We start from the raw sequence: 18,326 nt of genomic DNA on the forward strand, positions 1-18,326 counted from the left end.
TCCTACCGAGCTTTCACATGTACATTGCCAATTGACTGAATTTCCAGAAGTTTTTGACGTTGCTTTTGGTTTGTACACTTTACCATAATGCCATCTTTGGTTGGCTTGAGAAACTCTGGGGGTGAACCACAACATTTCTGAATGTCACGAGCAACCGTTATTAGGTTGATGTTCTTCAATGATTTGCGTGTGTCAATCGGTGAAATGTACACCTTCAAGTCGGGAGGTTTGGACCTAGGGGTGCCAAATGTAGAATTTTCATGTTCTCCGTCTGATGAAGATTCTACCCTAGTTGATAGTTCTTCAATATCTACACTTTCTTCACGCACCTTGCGCTTTTTTCTTTGAGCCTGTTTCTTAGGCTTAACTACGCGAAAGTCCAGATCAACAGAGGTTTCTTCCTCCATGCCCTCTGTGGTGCCCGCATCAGAATCCTGGTGGGAGTCCAAGGGGGCAGAGGAGGCCGTATAGGCGGCCATATCGGTGCCCCCTTTCAGAAGGCGGGAAATTGAAATTCAGCCCTCACCCTCGGGTTACTGGTGCAAGTGTGCAAAAGAACAACAAAATAGCCCAGAGTTTGCTTACCTTAACGTAAACTGCCTTTTCGAAGCTCCGTGTATCTGCTCTACCATGTGACCGAATTCCGAAATATATATCCGAATAATTTAAGTAAATTTCAGAAATATTCTCCACTTCTCTCCGCTCCACTCCACTCCGCGCGCGCCAGCCTGTGCGCCAGCCCGTGAACATAGCGATAATAATTTAAGAAACTACAAATTCTTTTTTATTTTTTCTTAGAGCATGACACACACAAAAAGGGTAAATTGTACTGAATGGAAACTTGTGGGCCCATACATTAATATCACGAAGACGCTAGTAACAATATCACAGTAGGCCTAATTCTGTATGGTTTCTACAAATACAATTTGTTTTGTGAAAACATTTGAAACTTTAAAAGTCTACTTTCTATTCAAGGCTGGATTTTATTGAAAGATTCGCCATTCTGTTTGTTCTATTTTCTTCTCTTCATCTAGGTCAGCTTTTATAATGATTATTATTATTATTGAATGTTGATAATGATGATAGTGATCTTGATCATTAAAATGAAAGAAAAAAGCTTGTTTTTCAAGACTAGAAATTGTGAAGGCCGCTGCGTTGACATATGACTCACAGCTTATCACATGATGTTTTCATAACATGCCGGTTTCGCCAAAACACGTCTTCTGCATGTGGATAAGCTCAAGCGTTACCTATCTCTCATCTCTCTTGTCTGTAGTTGCATGCTCATTCTTCTAGGCAATTCAGAAAAACATGGCTGGATTCGGAGTCTTCATCGTTCTTCTGACTGTTTGTTCTGTCGTACATGGACAAGCCAGGGGTCTCCCGAGCACTAAGGAACCATGTTACCAACCCAAGATGGATCAAGGGATACCTGAAGTCATGTAAGACATGCACATGACGTGTACTTTACTAACGATAGATGTAGAGGTTCTACTTGTATTGTACTGCAACTGTAGTATTATTGTACACATGTTACGTATATTTAAGGCTCCTGGCTAGTAGTAAATTAAATTTAGTACTGGGACTTGAGTGGTAGTGCGAAGTGGTAATACACCGTCGTGAAATACTGAAGATAATGGTAATACTAGTTTGTACTTTCGTAGTAATATAGAGTAGATACTCTACTAAACATCTACAACACTATTGTAGGTCTTCTATATTGATATAGACTAACTGTCAATGTGACCATATATATGATATGTTATTTATTATAAATTTATTGCTGAAGTGATTATAAATATAAGATTAAGAATGGGAAGAGATGAATAAGTTTAAGACTGAGAAGGAGAAGGAAAAAAATGAGGAAAATACATTGTCATTGAGAATATTGTCATTGACATTGTAAAATCTCAACTCTATCTCTTTTGTGTGAATGTTTAGACTACCGCCCGGTCGGTAAACTTATACACCATTCACAGCTGTAAAGGAAGAATAAATGAGCCAAATGATTTCGACTTTCATCTAATGTACTGGTGTTAGTCCAGGAAGGTGAAATCCAGAAATCTTTGATTGACCTCGTGACGGATGTCATTTTCAATTGTCGTTTCTAGTACCCAGGAGAGAAGCCATTGGAAAGTGCGCAGTCTTCCGTCTGCCTTCGACTGGCGGAATGTGAACAACACCAACTTTGTAAGCACTACACGGAACCAGCACATCCCTCAATACTGTGGTTCCTGCTGGGCTATGGGCACCACCAGTGCATTGGCAGGTGAGATTTCATTATGCAAATCGCAAATGTACCAACGCTATGTGGACTGAACTTTACAAAGTCTTGACTTGGTTCATTATCATAACTTGTTCTAACTTTGTGATTGTATGCAGTTCTGTAAACTCCATAATGTCATTCGCACTTTTAGTTCTTCCACTACATAGTAACATACATGTATTTTTTTCTTTTGAATCCATTATCAGCCTACAAAAAACATTCCATAATTGTAAACCATGGTAACAGGTCTTTGAGAATTCAGTCTGAAAATGGTCTCGATTGCTCCCTACTCTTCTCAGCTTGATGTCAAAAAAACACATGGATGATGGTTTATAAAATCTTTTGCTGAATAGTGTTGGTGGAGAAGAGTACTGAAGTGTGATGTCATAGCCATCTATCTATATGGAAACTGGTTCTAATTAATCTAACATACGGGGGGGGGGGGGGGGGCGGTAGTGCAAATATCTGTTAACATGATGGTAGGTAACCATGCTCAAACAGACATCATCACTTTGGTACTCTAGGTTATACTGGAGACTTGCAGTGAGCATATGGATTTGATGGCATGGCATTTTATTTCTTCAAAGCAGTTTGTCGTTATGGATGTTTAGGAAACTTATACTTCAGGAAAGATGGTAACTGTATGTAGGTTTATAGTCCATTTCCTGGACTGTACTCGTAGCGGTATATATACACTAACACTTATGCAGTGTGCCCACCACTGACGTTGATGGCGTCTGAATTACACAAAATCACCAATCCTTCGGGAGTGCATATGTACCAATCGGTGGAGTGTCGCAGTCAGTGGTTGGGCGCATTGTATGGGGTGCATGCATACATGTGTGCGTGTGTTAGTGTGGGGAATGCGGACAATGAAAATCGTCCAGCCTCCCACCTCGTCAGAAGACTGGTAGAAATATTTCATTCTCTCCATGCTTGAGGGGTCCTTTTCACATAGGCCTACTAGAGTGGTTTGTGTTGAATAACACAAAAGGCAGTAATGGCAAAGTAGTTTGCCTTTTGGTGCAGTTAGAAGAAGAAAAGACAGGGTATGGGCTCAGCCAGTAAAGGCAGGTGGGGGGGGGGGGGGGGGGGGGTGGCAAGAGGGTTACAAAGAGATTGCAGACACAATGAATAGGATGATGTAGGTGAAGGGGATGACAGATGTATTGTGTGGAGGTACATGTACAAAGGTTAAAGCGGAGTGGAAAGACCTATTAAAGCAAGTCATTACTAATTAAAGGGTGATACCAAGAGCTGGTTATGACAGGGAGGTTTGAGAGCTGGAGTTCTAACTTTTAGCTATGATTTAATTCAAACTGCTTTCAGTTTTCAGGGGATGTTCGAAGGAATTCCAAATGCCAAAAAAAAAATACAAATACCTTTGATCTCAACGTTTGATGCCACCATCTTCCTCATTAATTTAGAAATGTAACACAATGTTAAGAATATTCTGCTTGTTTATTCATCAAATGAAGTGAAACTTCCCCTAATATATGAAATTAAAGTTGATCCTATCCAGTAATGTACAAAATCAGGATCAGAGCTGTATGTTGTGAAAATGTTTAAAACAGTTCCCCCTGGAAGCCCAATCTTATCACTTTCCAATGAATTTCTGTAAATGAATTGTATGTTGTACAATCTTTGAGTATAGTTTGTTATGCATTGATATATGTCAGATTACATTAGTGTCTGGACATGTGAAGTTGAGTAATTTTAATTTTCATTTCATCAATCTTTCTGCAACTTCTATCCTTGCATCCCTTTGTCTTTACCGCTATTAACCTCTCTCATCATTTTTACGGAGGGATGGCAAAAAATAATTTCCATCATAAAGACATGTATCATCTTTACTAGAGAGTGGCTGGTCATTGTGCAGTCAGTCATGAATCCATGAAGCAGAGCCAATTTGGCCCATACTTCAAATGTTTTGAGTGGCCGCATCAAAGTGGGTTCAAAAGGAATAAGACTGTGTTGTGACCCCCAATCTCCTGAACATCTTTGATCACAGCAATCAGACATGCACATGACTTGTTTGTTTGTTTGTTTGTTTTTCTGTTTGTTTTTAGAGTGGGTCATCCAAATTTCTTCTCTTCAATATGCCTCTTCATGCATGGAGCCAAATGATTCATGAATACGGCAAAGCTTTTCCTTTGAAAACAGTTGACAGACCAGTCATCTTAGCAGCCAATGAATGATACACTAGGTGACAAAACATTTGTTGCTCCTGTGACAATTGCTCCAGTCTTGTTTTCTCCAAGGACCTAGGGCTAGGGTTAGTGTTGTGGTAGGGTTTTAGGTTTAATTTGATGTGAGGATTAGGATTAGGGTTAGGGTTATGATGGTGGGTAAAATTTATGTTTGGCTTAGCGTGCAGATATCTCATGGGAGCAATTGTCGCAGGAGCAAATGTTATGGAATTGGTATACCCACAGGCACATATGTTGCATACTGATGTCGCTCAACCAGTAGAGTGCATAATAGGCACGGACCCTTTTTCATTACCAGCATGTAAAGAGGTCATTCATTTTCCCATCCTGAAAGATTTGTTGATTTACTCCTGTTGCAGTGGAAGTATTGAAAACTACAGCTGTAGTTCATCCCATTGCTCTCTTCATCATGCAGATCGCATCAACATCAAGCGAGGGAGCGCTTGGCCCTCGGCTTACCTGTCTGTCCAGAATGTCCTGGACTGTGGCAATGCTGGTACATGCCATGGAGGGGGTCAGCTTGGAGTCTACCAGTACGCCCATGATGCAGGCATTCCGGATGAGACGTGCAACAATTACCAGGCCAAGGATCAAGGTAAGTCTACCCACCACCCACTCCTGGCACAAGCAGCCGTGAAGCCTGTCGGATGAATCTGACACAATGTGGAGATCATCACCAGCAACATCATAAATTTTGCATCAGATTCCTGAAGTACTGCTCATGCCAAAATATTAGTAAAAGCAAGTCTAATTTTTTTTTTTCACAAATCAGACTTCTTGACAAGTCCAATAGCAAGTGGTTAAATTTGCGATGATTTAGTATAGTATCATCATGCACCTTGTTCATGGACTGTTGCGTACCAGAACATGTATACTGTACATGCTCAGTCACATTCATGTTGGTATAAGAGTTAATAATTTGGCATGTCCTTGAATTTGCACTTGACGTGTGAAATTCACAAAAAAATAAAAAATATGGTAATACAGTATTTATCAAAGCATGATTTTGTACCCCGCTAAAAGTGGGTAGACTGATAGTAGTGTTGCACTTGCTTGAAAAATTTGTATCTCTGCCCTGGGTTGGCTGGAGGCATTATGTTTACTATGTATCAATCCATCCATCCCAGATCTGACTTACTGACTATCACGCTAGTACAAATGAGTAAAAGTTTTGTAGGTTTTCTTCGAACCTGCCCTGTGTATACTACATAAAGTGTATGTACACTGGTTAGATTAGTAGTTAAAGGACAAGTTCACCTTCATAGACATGTGGGTTGAGTGAATGCAGCAATATCAGTAGAACACATCAGTGAGAGTTTGAGCAAAATCGGACAATCCGTTAAAAAGTTATGAATTTTTGAAGATTCTGCTCAGTCACGGCTGGATGAAAAGACTACTGTAGCTTGTGATGTCACATGAGTACAACGATATAAAGAAAGAATAAAGAAAATTCAACATATTTCCATTTTTCTCCAATAACAAAAGAACACTCGACTTCTCTCTTTCAGAAGGCAGGGGGAATAATATTACCCTTAACATACGTCAGTTGCAAGTCGTAGAACTGTGCACTTTATTCAAAAAGTAAAGTTTTGTGAAATTCTCTTTTTATTTTCCTTATACAGTTGTACGCATGTGACATCATACACTGTAGTAGTCTTCTCTTCCAGCAGTGACTGCGCAGATACTTAAAATATTCGTAACTTTTGAACAGATTGTCCAATTTCCCTCAAACTTTCACTGATGTGTTCTACTAATATTGCTGCATTCTCTCAATAAATGTATATGAAGGTGAACTTGTCCTTTAATTATCAAAAGGTGAAAAAAAAAACTGACTGAAAGTGGTATTTTCCAGCAGTCACTTTGCCTGTGAATGTTCAATGCCTAAGGTAATTCATTTGGAAGGATGCAAATGAATGTTTCTACCAAAAGTCACATGTCAAGATCTTGGGTAATTTCCAGCCTTCACTTCAACTAGTACCGTGGTAATGCAATTCTGGGTGGAAGAAAAGTTATGATGCAGTGCCTCGATGTCAGTCTATGCAGTTCCTTCAAATGTTTGTTTGATTGTAGAAATTGCATTTTAGTTGACAATTTTATTGTTCACAATCAGCAATGTTTTAGTTTTGTACTTACATGTAGGTGAGTAAGTGAACTACAGGTGTAATGAGGCTTGTCACTAACCAGCTGTAGACCACTAAAGGCAGCTAACTGTCTTATTGTGTGTGTCTGATATGGGTGTGTGTGTGTGGGTGTGAGTGTGTAATTGCACTTGGAAGCACTTTGTTACTTGCAATTATTTCATCATGATATATAATACGTTGGCAACATGAAATTATTGATTTTGTAGATTGTGACAAGTTCAACCAATGTGGTACATGCACAACTTTCGGTGAGTGTGGCGCTCTTCAGAATTACACCCTCTACAAGGTTGCAGATTATGGCAGTGTGACAGGCAGGGACAATATGATGGCGGAGATCTATGCCAGAGGTCCCATAAGGTGAGTGAGATTTGTTGCCAAGTTTTAAACGTCTTGGCAATGTGCCACATGAGTAAGGCGCAGTTAAGTTTAAAGTTTCTGACAATATCTGAACTAATTGTCCCAATTTTCACCAAATTTTCACAAATCGTGCATTCGCACAGTCCATTCATTTGTTTCAGAAAATGTTCCCTCTAACAGTTTGTGGACAACAATTATTCAGAGCTCCTTCTTACAGTTGCTCTTATTTCCTCTTGCTGTGTGGACTTGCAAACATTCCATTAATTGCCCTAGGTATATAAAATGTGAATGTTTCTAACCTGGTAGGTCAAAGTGAACTTTCAGTGAGCCTATTATCAATTGAAAGCTGCCACAAATTTTATTCACCTGTAAATGAATTTCATATGCCTTGTTAACAAATTTTATTTGCCTTTAAATGAATTTCATTTATCTTTACTGTGCACCATCCTTACCGAGAATAATGTTGTTTATTCAGGACCATGCTTTTGGAATCAACTAAGTGATGATCTAAAAAATACACCAAGTCTTGCTGCGTTAAAAAAAAGAGAATGATGACAGTTTTGTTTGTTTTCAGATAACATTTGAATCACATTTTTTTTTTTTCAATTTCAATTCAATTCAATTTTTTTTTATTTCATACTTCCCATATACTGTAAAACATGATATATTCGCGGCATGAAATTTTCGCGAATTGGAGCCGACAGCCTTTTTCGTGGCATGAAATTTTCGCCAATTGCTACTGGCATTCAATGCATGTAGTGTAGACAAAAGCTTTCGCGTGCATTTTAATTTCGCGAATTTTGGCGCTCGCGAAATTCGCGAAATTAAAATGCACGCGAAAATTCCTCGTTTTACAGTATATCAATACTACATTAAGATAATACCTCAATTTCTTGTACGTTGTCAACAATGTACAAAACAATAAAAAACAATATATATACATAACATACACAGTAGTTATAATGATAACTGGTCGAAAACTCAATTCCGATTGTACTACGAGAAGTATGACAGGACCTTCATGAAAGCGAGCTTGTTTATCTGGAAGCCCCTGGATAATCAGTGTTTGTGGAAGAAAAATAGAGAACGGATAAAAGTTAAGACCAGGTGATTTAATTAATACCATATAAATTTGAATTGATTTGAATTGAACCGCTATCCCAATGCCACACATTGCTAATGAAGGCTACTGCCCATGAACCCTGCTACATGTGAAACAAATTTGTCTGAAGCCATGATCGCTATTTGTGTTTGTCTCCCTCTAGCTGTGGCATTATGGTAACTGACAAGGTGGAAACCTTCCAAGGGGGCAAAGTATATTCAGAGTATTATGAACAGCAGCCCATGGTAAGTTCTGCATTCCCCACAACATTGCCTGTTGTTCTTTCCTATGAATTAGTAACCTCTGGGAGTTGTTTTAAAAGCAAACAAAGCAATTTAGATTTTTTTTTTTATTTTTTAAAGATACCAAAAACTGGTAAGTAAGACTAGTTTGAGGAAAAGGAAGTGTGTCGTGTAGACAGATTTGAGACTGCCATTGTTCAGTGTGGTTGCACTGTAGTTCTGTGGTGAGCGGTTTACCACCTGGCTACGGTACCTTCCGTAGGTAAAGGAAGTACTTAGAAAGTTGGGGTCTGACAAGTTAGTTAATAGATGGCAGTGTTTGCTTTTCAAAGAAAGATTCCCAAAAGCTCTGAAATGGATGTCAAAGGCACACTTGTCTAGCATTGTTTATCTATTCTGCCATCTGCCGCAATGTCATTATGGTAATTTAGGGAAAACCCCTTGCTGGATTCTGCTGATACTAGGCTCAAATATGCTTCCTTGAGAATAGATGCATAGATAGACTTTGGGAAAAATCTCCTTCCTGGCCAAAGTTCCTCAAACTTTTGGGAAAATAACTTTTACTACCCATAACTTCAGGTAGGAATTTTAAGGGCTTACATTAAATCTAATTTTTGACTCAAATGTCATTGCCCAGCCACAACTTCAAGGGATGGTACAGTATTGGTGGAGATGGGAATTGGGCTTTTAACTTTTTGCGAGATACCGAGAAAACACGTATGAAATAGTACATAACATACCATTTTAAGAGGAATTCAAAGTTTAAATGAAAGAAAGATATTATTCAGAGGGCCCGGGTGAAGGTTCAGGTGTGAGTTTCCTCAGTTTGTCTCCCTCTACAAATGAAATTTGTTAAGATTGCAACTGCTGATCTGTAAATTAACAAACATGTCAGAAAAAAGGAACCAGTAGGACTCGAACCGGTCATCTACTGCTTTCCGGGCAGCGACACTACCACCAGGCTGTCCCTGGTTGCTGGCAGTGACACAATGAACATGGAACAAATACCCAAGCTCCGAAATTCCGACATTGTTATGTTAAGTAGTCCAAGGTGGACAAGGCATAGGATAAATGAAAGAAAGATATTATTCAGAGGGGTGAAGGTTCAGGTGTGATTGTCATGTTTGATATCTTTCTTTTATTTATCCTATGCCTTCTCCGCCTTGGACTACTTTTATACATAACAATGTTGGAATTTTGGAGCTTGGGTATTTGTTTCATGTTCATCGTGTCACAGCCTGGTGGAAGTGTAGCTTCCCGGAAAGCAGTAGATGACAGGTTCAAGTCCCACTGGTTCCTTTTTTTCGACATGTTTGTTGACTTACAGATCAATCAGCAGTTGCGATCTTAACAAATTCAATTTGTAGAGGGAGACAAACTGAAGAAACTCACACCTGAATTCAAAATTTATTTGCTGAAAATCGGGTTTGGAATGACTGAAACATCCAAAAACAAAGTAAAACAGAGTGATCGTAGTAAAATGTGGGTCCCACACTTTATTGGAATTGCTCTGTTTTAGATATCTCAGTCATCTCAAACCAAATTTCATCAAATAAATGTTGAATTCCTCATGGAATTACATGCTCTTTCATACTTTATAAGAGGTTTCTCATTATCTCACCAAAAAATGTTAGAAACCTGAAATTAGGTCTCAACCAAAACTATACTATCCCTTTCATCTAGGAGAGGTAGAAATATAATAAAAAAGAAATATATTTAGAGACATTATTTCATCCGCAGATCTATCCTTGAGTTCATAAGTCATGATCACTGACATTTGTCTCCATGTTAGTATTGGTCACATTTGTAATGAAATATGGTAATCATGTCCAAAGGTAGAGGTATCCTAGTCAAGTGCATTTAAAAGTTTATATGCTGTAGTTTTAGCACAAACAAAATGAAGAAGAGAGTATTTCACAGTTGCATGGATGTGGTTATATTTGGCAGCTTTGAATATTGGTTTCGTACCACTACTGAATAATTGCTGGATTATGTTTGGCCTCTTTCTTGCATTATTCAGATCAACAAAGTAAAAAAACTGGATCATTACTGTAAACTACTCTGTTTGAGTGAATGGTGTGTCTGCCAAATGCATTTGTACGACAGTGCGTGTGAATAAGTGTATAGGATTATGACAGTGACCTAGCTAGCAGGTAGATGAAATGGTGGCTTGTCATCTTATGCATGGCTCGACACTAACTTTTTTGTTTGGTGGCCCGATGGGGCCACCAAAATCCTAAATTTCACATTTTTGGTGGCCCGAGAGAAAAATTTGGTGTCCCGAAAAAAACAAAACAATGAAAAACATTAAAAGTCCCTTTTTTCTTAATGAGTCAAATATTTAAGATTTAAGATAGTAAGAATTAGAAGTTGGACATATGATCTACTCATAAATAAACTTCAACAAACTTGCAACACTTACTCTCAGGCATTCATTCAGTCCTGTTCATCCATCCTTTGAACAAATTTAACTGCTAATTTCCGGCGCAGAAAGTTACGAATTTATATACTTTTCAAAAAAATTTGCCCTCTTTTTGAAATTTGGTGGCCCGACTTTCATTTTTGGTGGCCCCGGGCCACCGTTAGTGTCGAGCCCTGGCTTATGAAACATAATGTATAACTATGAAAACTATACTGTGAAAGTGGCAATTTTCATGGTGTGGATTTATTTTTTCCTGCATTTTGCACAACCAGAAGCTAGAGAGAAAATAAAAGCACACAAGTATTTTTGCATGCTACACGTTCCAATACATAATGACCTGATGCCGCAGAATTGAAAACACACCAAATCATCTTACCCACCAGAGCGCCAAAAATGACTCACACAAAAATATCAGTTTTTACGGTATACCATAACAAGGATTGTATCCCAAGCTTTAAGATATATATTGAAAAAGAATGAAATCAGGTAACCCATTAACACCTCAAAGGGTTTTTTTGTTTGTTTGTTCGTTGTTGTTGTTGTTGTTGTTGTTGTTGTTTTGTTTTTTCTTTTTTTTTCTTTTTTTTTTTGCAGAAATTATGATCTTGTCACCATTACACTGGCAGCTCTGATTGTCACAGCGTATCCAACACTAGAGAAAGATGAAATTGAACTGGTTTAATTGATTAAACCTTACTCACCCCACCTTACAAACCAAGAAAAAAAAAATCAGATGTTTGCCAGTTTCATTTCATTTCATTTAATCTATTTTCATTTCCAACAATAATACATTTACAGTAAAACATGTATATACATGGTTATACAAAATCAATACCACATTGCAGTATGGGGAAAAGGCTGTGAACAAAAATGCAATTTTATGCTGCAACCTCTATGACTGTTTGTAAATGGGGGCGGGGGGGGGGGGGGGGGTCGCTGGGGTTCCCTCATGAACAATCAGTACTGAGCGAACAGTACTTAGGAAGACAAAACCTACCTACAAAAACATACAGGACCCTGGTGTACAGAATTGATTAGGAGTATAGTATGACAGTAATATTAACTGGTATATATTGCCAATATATGATCAGTCAGAAATGTAGAGACTTTCAAGTATTTTGCATCCAAAATGATAAAATGACACATTACCTGAGGAGGACTCAAATATAGTTAAAAGCTTTAATCTGTCTTGTGAAATATACAAGCTGGCAATGAATCGTGAAAATCATATTAAAAAGACAGGGTGGACTGTTCCTCTACAAATGGTACCATTGACCCTTCACCCCCCCCCCCCCCCCCCAACATTTAAAAGAAAAAAGGAACATGTTCTGCAGATTCTGAATGATGAAGAATCAAACAGACAAAAGCAAAACAAAACCAGAAAACAAAGAAAAATAAATGCAGTTCCTGCACTTCCCAGGGTCTCACCACAAAGAAACTGTAAAGAACGAGGTTCCAAAAAAGGCTACCACTGTCTGATGGAGGTAGCAATGTTTTTGCTTCCTCAATTTACATCGGTATGTCAGTGGGTTGTAATAAAAGACTGTGATTCAGTGTTCTATCAAACTACACAGATTGATCAATCTTCATATTCTTTTATATTTTCATTATGGCTCAAATATCACTAGGTATCAAAGTACAGTCTGGATCACTTTCTCTTTTCTCTGTATCAGGAAGTAAAATAATCTAATCCTACATCACCAGGGCTTGAAAATCAAGGATAGGCACTTGAGCTTAATGTTAGTAAAAGATGCTGACTTTGTCACTGTTATTGATTTCTGCCTGAGTGAAATCGCCATGAAATTCAACAGATCTTATAAATCTGAAACTGACTAAAAAAAAAAAAACAAGACAGGGAAGTATGTCAACAGTCAGAACTGATCAGCCCACATAATGCTTATGGCAAAGTTCTTGGTATTTGTAGCTTTAATGATAATAATATCAATTCACAAAGAGCAAAACCTATGGACGTAAATTCTTCTGCGCTGCAAAAGCTTCTGATGTACTTGATGATGATAGACAGTCAAATGTAAAGATGTGTTTTGAGTCGTGATTTTAAGACTGCTGCAGTTGGGGATTTCCACAGTTTGGGAGCTGCACAGGCAAATCATCTTTTTTATTTGTTTCTTCTTGTTCTTGTTTTGAGAGATTTTTGGCAAATGTTTGTGTGTTTGTGTTTGTTTGTGTGTGCTTGTGTGTGTGTTTGTGTGGGGGGGGGCAGGGGAAGTGTTGCTACCCTCTACCCTCAGCACCTTGGTTTCGCGACCCATGCATTCAATCTTTGGTGTTGTTGTTGTTGTTTTTGTATTTCAGATCAATCACATTGTGTCAGTGGCAGGCTGGGGTGTGGACGAGAATAATGTAGAGTTCTGGGTGGTGAGAAACTCCTGGGGTGTACCTTGGGTAAGTACTCTTGAGGCACGGTCAGACTGGCAAAAGATCAAGAAGTTTAAGATGTCTTTGCGATCTTTTTTCATCCGATCACACCGGCAGCCAAACTTCTCAATCTTTGGATTGAGAAGTTTGGGTCATTAGTGCGCTTTAAAGGGACTGTACAGTACTGGTTGAGGTGAGGATTCAGTGTGTAATGTTTTGCGAGATATTTAGAAACCACTCTATGAAATGTTAAAGAGCATACAATTCTAAGGGGAATCAAAAGTTTATTTGATGAAAATCAGTTTTGAAATGACTGAGATATCTAAAAACAAGGTAAAACAAAGAGATTCTAATAAAAGGTGTGGCCTATCAATTTCATTAGGATCACTTTTTGGGATATCTCAGCCATTTCAAGTCCAATTTTCATCAAATAAACATTGAATCCTTCTTGAAATTACATGCTCTGTCATGTTTCATAAGAAGTTGCTCATTATCTCACACACACACAAAAAGTTATAAACCTGAATCCTCACCTAAGTATGGGCTACTGTACACCTTGGGCTGTTTGAAATAATTTCTCATTTAGATGTTGAAGCCCTGTCACAAGCAGCCTTGCGCTTAGATGGACTTGTCTCAACAACAGAAGGGTATCTTGATATCGTCAACCTTATCTACCCCAGTGTAGATGTTGATTAATTGACTATGCTATTGTAGGTATGCTGTGGATCATAACTTTCTTATATGCACACTTCCACTATCAGAGAAGCTATTCTCTGGTTTTTGATAAAATTATAGAAGATTTGAAAGACATTCTAGGCTCTGTGTATCAGGGCTCAACATTTGTAGTGGCCAGAAGGCTCAGGGCCACTCAAATATTGATGACGGTCCACCAAATTTTGAAAAAGCTTATATTTAAGTGACCAGATTATCCAGCTAAAATTCGAAATAATGTTACATGTTTTCTTTAATTTGGACCACTATATTTTTTCAAATAGATGAAATTCTTCCATCATGTTGGTTTTTGTTGCAACTGATTGACAAAATGCTGTACATCGATATAGATAAGCACTGAATAGATCAGTGTTTTTTAGTAGTAGCCATGACAAAGGAAATCACGGGCATACATATTTACATCAAAATAGGGCAATTTGTCAATCAGAATCAAAACTACATTTTTTTTTTTCAAAAATTTAAATTCAAAGATTCTGGTGCCCCAAAATGCTACTGTCAAGCCTGATATGTAATCATGCGTGTGCCTGTGTTTGTGTCTGTGTTCATGTAAGCCTGAATAAATTTGTATTGCACAAAAATGCACAATGCAATACATGTATATCAAAGGATGCAATACATGTATATCAAAGGATGCAATACATGTATATCTAAGGATGCAATACATGTATATCAAAGGATGCAATACATGTATATCAAAGGATGTAATGATGATTGATGTGTGCTATGCATCATGTACCATTTTTTTTTTATGCAGTACCAGTACATGTGCTAAATTTTGGTTGTTTGAGGCAAACAATACATGGCAAGAGTTTGGCGCAATTTTCAAGCCAGAATGAGGGTCATCTTAAAGGGTGTGTACAGTTCTGGTTGAGGTGAGGATTTAGCTTTTTGCAAGATATTCAGAAACCACTCTATGAGATGTCAAAGAGCATGCAATTCCATGGGGTATCAAAAAGTTTATTTGATGAAAATCGGTTTTGAAATGGCTGAGATATCCAAAAACAAGGTGAAACAAAGAGATCCTAATAAAGTTGTGGCCTGTCGCCTTTTATTATTATCACTTTTTGGGATATCTCAGCCATTTGAAAACCAATTTTCATCAAATAAACGCTGAACCCTTCTTAAAATCACATGCTCTTTCATATTTCATATGAGGTTTTTCATTATCTCACTTAGGAATGTGCAAAACATGAATCCCCACTTCAACCAGTACTGTACAGTCCATTTAAGCTCCATTATCACAGTGTGCACCATCTTCACTTCCAAACCAGTTTGGTTTGCTGTCTGTTGTCAGCACCTTCTTCTGGACTCAAAATTATTCATCTTTTCAGTAGTGGCAGTGATCGATAGAAAGCTCAAGACTGGGATTCAGTATATACCATCCCTGTATCTATATATCATATCTTTTTAATACCATCTTCAAACTTGTTCGACAACTGGTTGTAGATTGCCCATCTTCTTTTTCTCGAATGAAGCCCAGTTTTTGAAACCGAACAGTACTTAAAGCGATTGTACAGTATTGGTGGAGATGAGAATTGGGATTTCAATTTTTTGCGAGATGCCAAGAAAAACACTTACAAAATAGTACAGAGAATACCACTGTAAGAGGAATACAAAGTTTATATGATGAAAATCGGGTATGTAATGACTGAAACATCCAAAAACAAAGTATAACAAAGCAATCGTAATAAAAAGTGGGTCCCACAATTTAGTAGAATCGCTCTGTTTTTTATATCTCAGCCATGTCAAAACCAATTTTCATCAAATGTACATTGAATTCCTCATCAAATTACATGCTCTTTCATATTTCATAAGAGGTTTCTCATTATCTCACACACACTAAAAAATGTTAGAAACCTGAAATTAGGTCTCAACCAAAACTAAATTGTTATAATCACTTGAACATGACCAGTGTAAGCAGGAAGTAGACAATGATTTTGCTAAGCAACTGTAAGGCTACATAGCAGGCATGGAATAGAGACACCTTTCCTCCAAATTACATTTGTATGCTCCACCTGCAATGACAGAAGCAGAGGATGCCCTATTTTTTCCGGTTGATGTTATGCTGGTTGTTTTGAGTGATTCCAACCACAAACTTCCTTCTTCCGTGTCCATCACTCCGCAGGCTGAACACGGCTGGTTCCGCATTGTGACAAGCAGCTACAAAGGAGGCCAGGGTGACCACTATAACCTGGGCATCGAGTCCAGCTGTGCCTTTGGCGATCCAATCTTACCTTGAAGACCTCAACCTTTGACCAAGCCATCATCGGAAGATTTCCCATGCAAATTAGGCAGCTATTCCCCTAACATTAACTTCTCCTTCAAGAGAGTATTATCTGTAAAACTTGCAGTTTCACCACATTTTATGTTATGTTATTTTCTTTATTTATTTATTTTTGTCAAGCATTCCAAGAAAGTACTCACAGACAAAAGTAAATTGTGTTGATGTGATTATGGTTAAAACTTCTCATTGTATTGTTTAGCTGGGAAAGGGGAAGCAAAAGTTGAAAACATTTCCAAACATAAAAAAATAATGGACTGAAAGTGATATGGAGAAAAAGAGAATCGTTTGTAGAATCACAGGAAATGACATTTAAGGAAGAGGACCTTGACGTAGCGTAATGCATATGTGGCAGGCCCACTAAACACAAAGCAAGTGTACTGTTCTAGTCCAACATTTGGCTTGTATTTTGTGACTTATGTTCCCGCTTAAAATGGACGGATAGCTGACATCTTCTCTGTTGATCAAATCCAAAATACGTGCATCAGCATGTGATTTTTACATTTGTACACAGCAATACTAGCTTTAATGATAATGAGATTTTGGTGCCTTATTGTGATGGTCCTTTTCTTTTGATTTTAGACCAGTCACAGCATGACTTCAGTCTGTGATTTGGGTAGTTTAGTGTAAGCCATATTTTTGCCTTTCAAGATAACCATGGAATTAATTCACATTTGTCCAAGGTTTTCCTGGTTTTTCCTGGTGGAGAGAAACATTTGTAGATGAAACAGAAATGTGTGAATGGTGTACTAAACACTCAGCCATTTATTAGTATACCCTAGTGGGGTATCTTCCAATATGTTCTGTAGTCATGAATCTGCCTTTAAATATCACTGCTTGCCAGTGTGTCATTTTATCTTTCTTTCTCCTGACCTTCCTTTTCCAAACTGCAAAATTTCCCTCCCCAAAGCATTTAGATGGGAAAAACATACCAGGAAGGGAGAATCCGGTTAAGGTGATATGTGAAGCAGCTTGGTTACATCATTATGTTACATCAGTGATGCTACCATATATTCAATCATATTCTTCCTCCTCTTGTATTGATATCAGATCTTTGTAGATGGTTTGCATCTTTAGCATATGAGTGAATATTGCCATCCATTTGTGTACCCTAGTATTGCCGTATGTACAGTGTCAAGAGAATATGAGTCAAGTTTATTAACTTAAGACAATTGTAAAACTTTTTGACACATCATACACAGTGCACTCCCTTTATAACGAACATGGTTATAACAAAATTCCTGTTACAACAAAGTAAAAATGCAGGCTCCAACATTATCAGCTCTATGCCCTTTACCGTTTATTTGTTGGGTTATATCAAAATGTCGATATAGGGGAAGAAAACTGCTGGTCCCCAGCACTTTGACAACAGCAGTTACTAACAAGAAAAAACATGTGTATTTTAAACATAATGAAATGTCTAATACAGAGCTGATGAATGTAATCAGTAGATTTTACGTTGTAGGTCAGACATCATTTGATCACATGGCAAATCTGTAGGATGTCCCCTTCTTGAATATTCAAAAGTGCTTCTGTCGTACTGGTTCTTCTGACGTTCCAATAATACATTGAACTTGATGTTTACTGATGATAAGATGGAAATATACAGGGTTCTCCTTGTCAGCCTCTGTGTGACTGAATCTTTTGACCAGCTTTTGCATATTGAAATTGCTAGCTAGGTAACAAACTATTAGGTGAATGTAGCAATTTTTTTTTTCAGCTGTTGAGTGCCTTTTCTTTCTCATGTATGTACAAATTTAGCACCGTAGTCTTTTGCTTGTCAGCAAAACAATGCCTGTAGGTATATTGTACCTCACTTATGAATGTCAGCTCAAATTAACGCAGTGGCAGATCCAGGGGGTAGCGCACTGGGCTTGCACCTCCCTTTTATTTTAAACAAAAGAAATAAAAGGAAAAAATGGGGGAATGTGTGCGCCCCCCCCCCCCAAAGTTTGTAAAGGTGCCCCCTTTTTACGGAATTCCTGGATCCACCCCTGTTAGTGTATACTGTTAAAGTGGTTTCTTTCGCGTACAGAAACTTTCGCGGTTTCCATCGGTGCCGACTTTTTCGCGTGTGTTAAAATTTGCGGTCTGTAATGATAGCATTGTAACAAGCGACGAGTTCAAAACATTTTCGCTTGATGTTAAATTCGCGGTTCAACCTCAAAGCGCGAAAAGCGCGAAAATAAAACCACCG

At 38.1% G+C, this 18,326-nt stretch overlaps 1 protein-coding gene across 1 annotated transcript; it reads left to right on the plus strand.

The window, feature by feature from the left end:
* The first annotated feature begins 1,311 nt into the window (after positions 1–1,311).
* LOC139720787 (cathepsin Z-like) lies at positions 1,312–18,064 on the plus strand. Its single transcript, XM_071632131.1, has 7 exons — positions 1,312–1,442; positions 2,112–2,269; positions 4,892–5,071; positions 6,824–6,974; positions 8,240–8,321; positions 13,054–13,143; positions 15,974–18,064. Exons 1-7 carry the CDS (start codon positions 1,312–1,314, stop codon positions 16,085–16,087), a joined length of 906 nt encoding a protein of 301 aa, XP_071488232.1. The 3' UTR covers positions 16,088–18,064.
* The last annotated feature ends 262 nt before the right edge of the window (positions 18,065–18,326 follow it).

The sequence above is a fragment of the Diadema antillarum genome, unplaced genomic scaffold, assembly GCF_040938485.1.
Source record: "Diadema antillarum isolate AM-2024a unplaced genomic scaffold, OU_Dant_1.0 scf00000012, whole genome shotgun sequence".
Lineage (NCBI taxonomy): Eukaryota > Metazoa > Echinodermata > Echinoidea > Diadematoida > Diadematidae > Diadema > Diadema antillarum.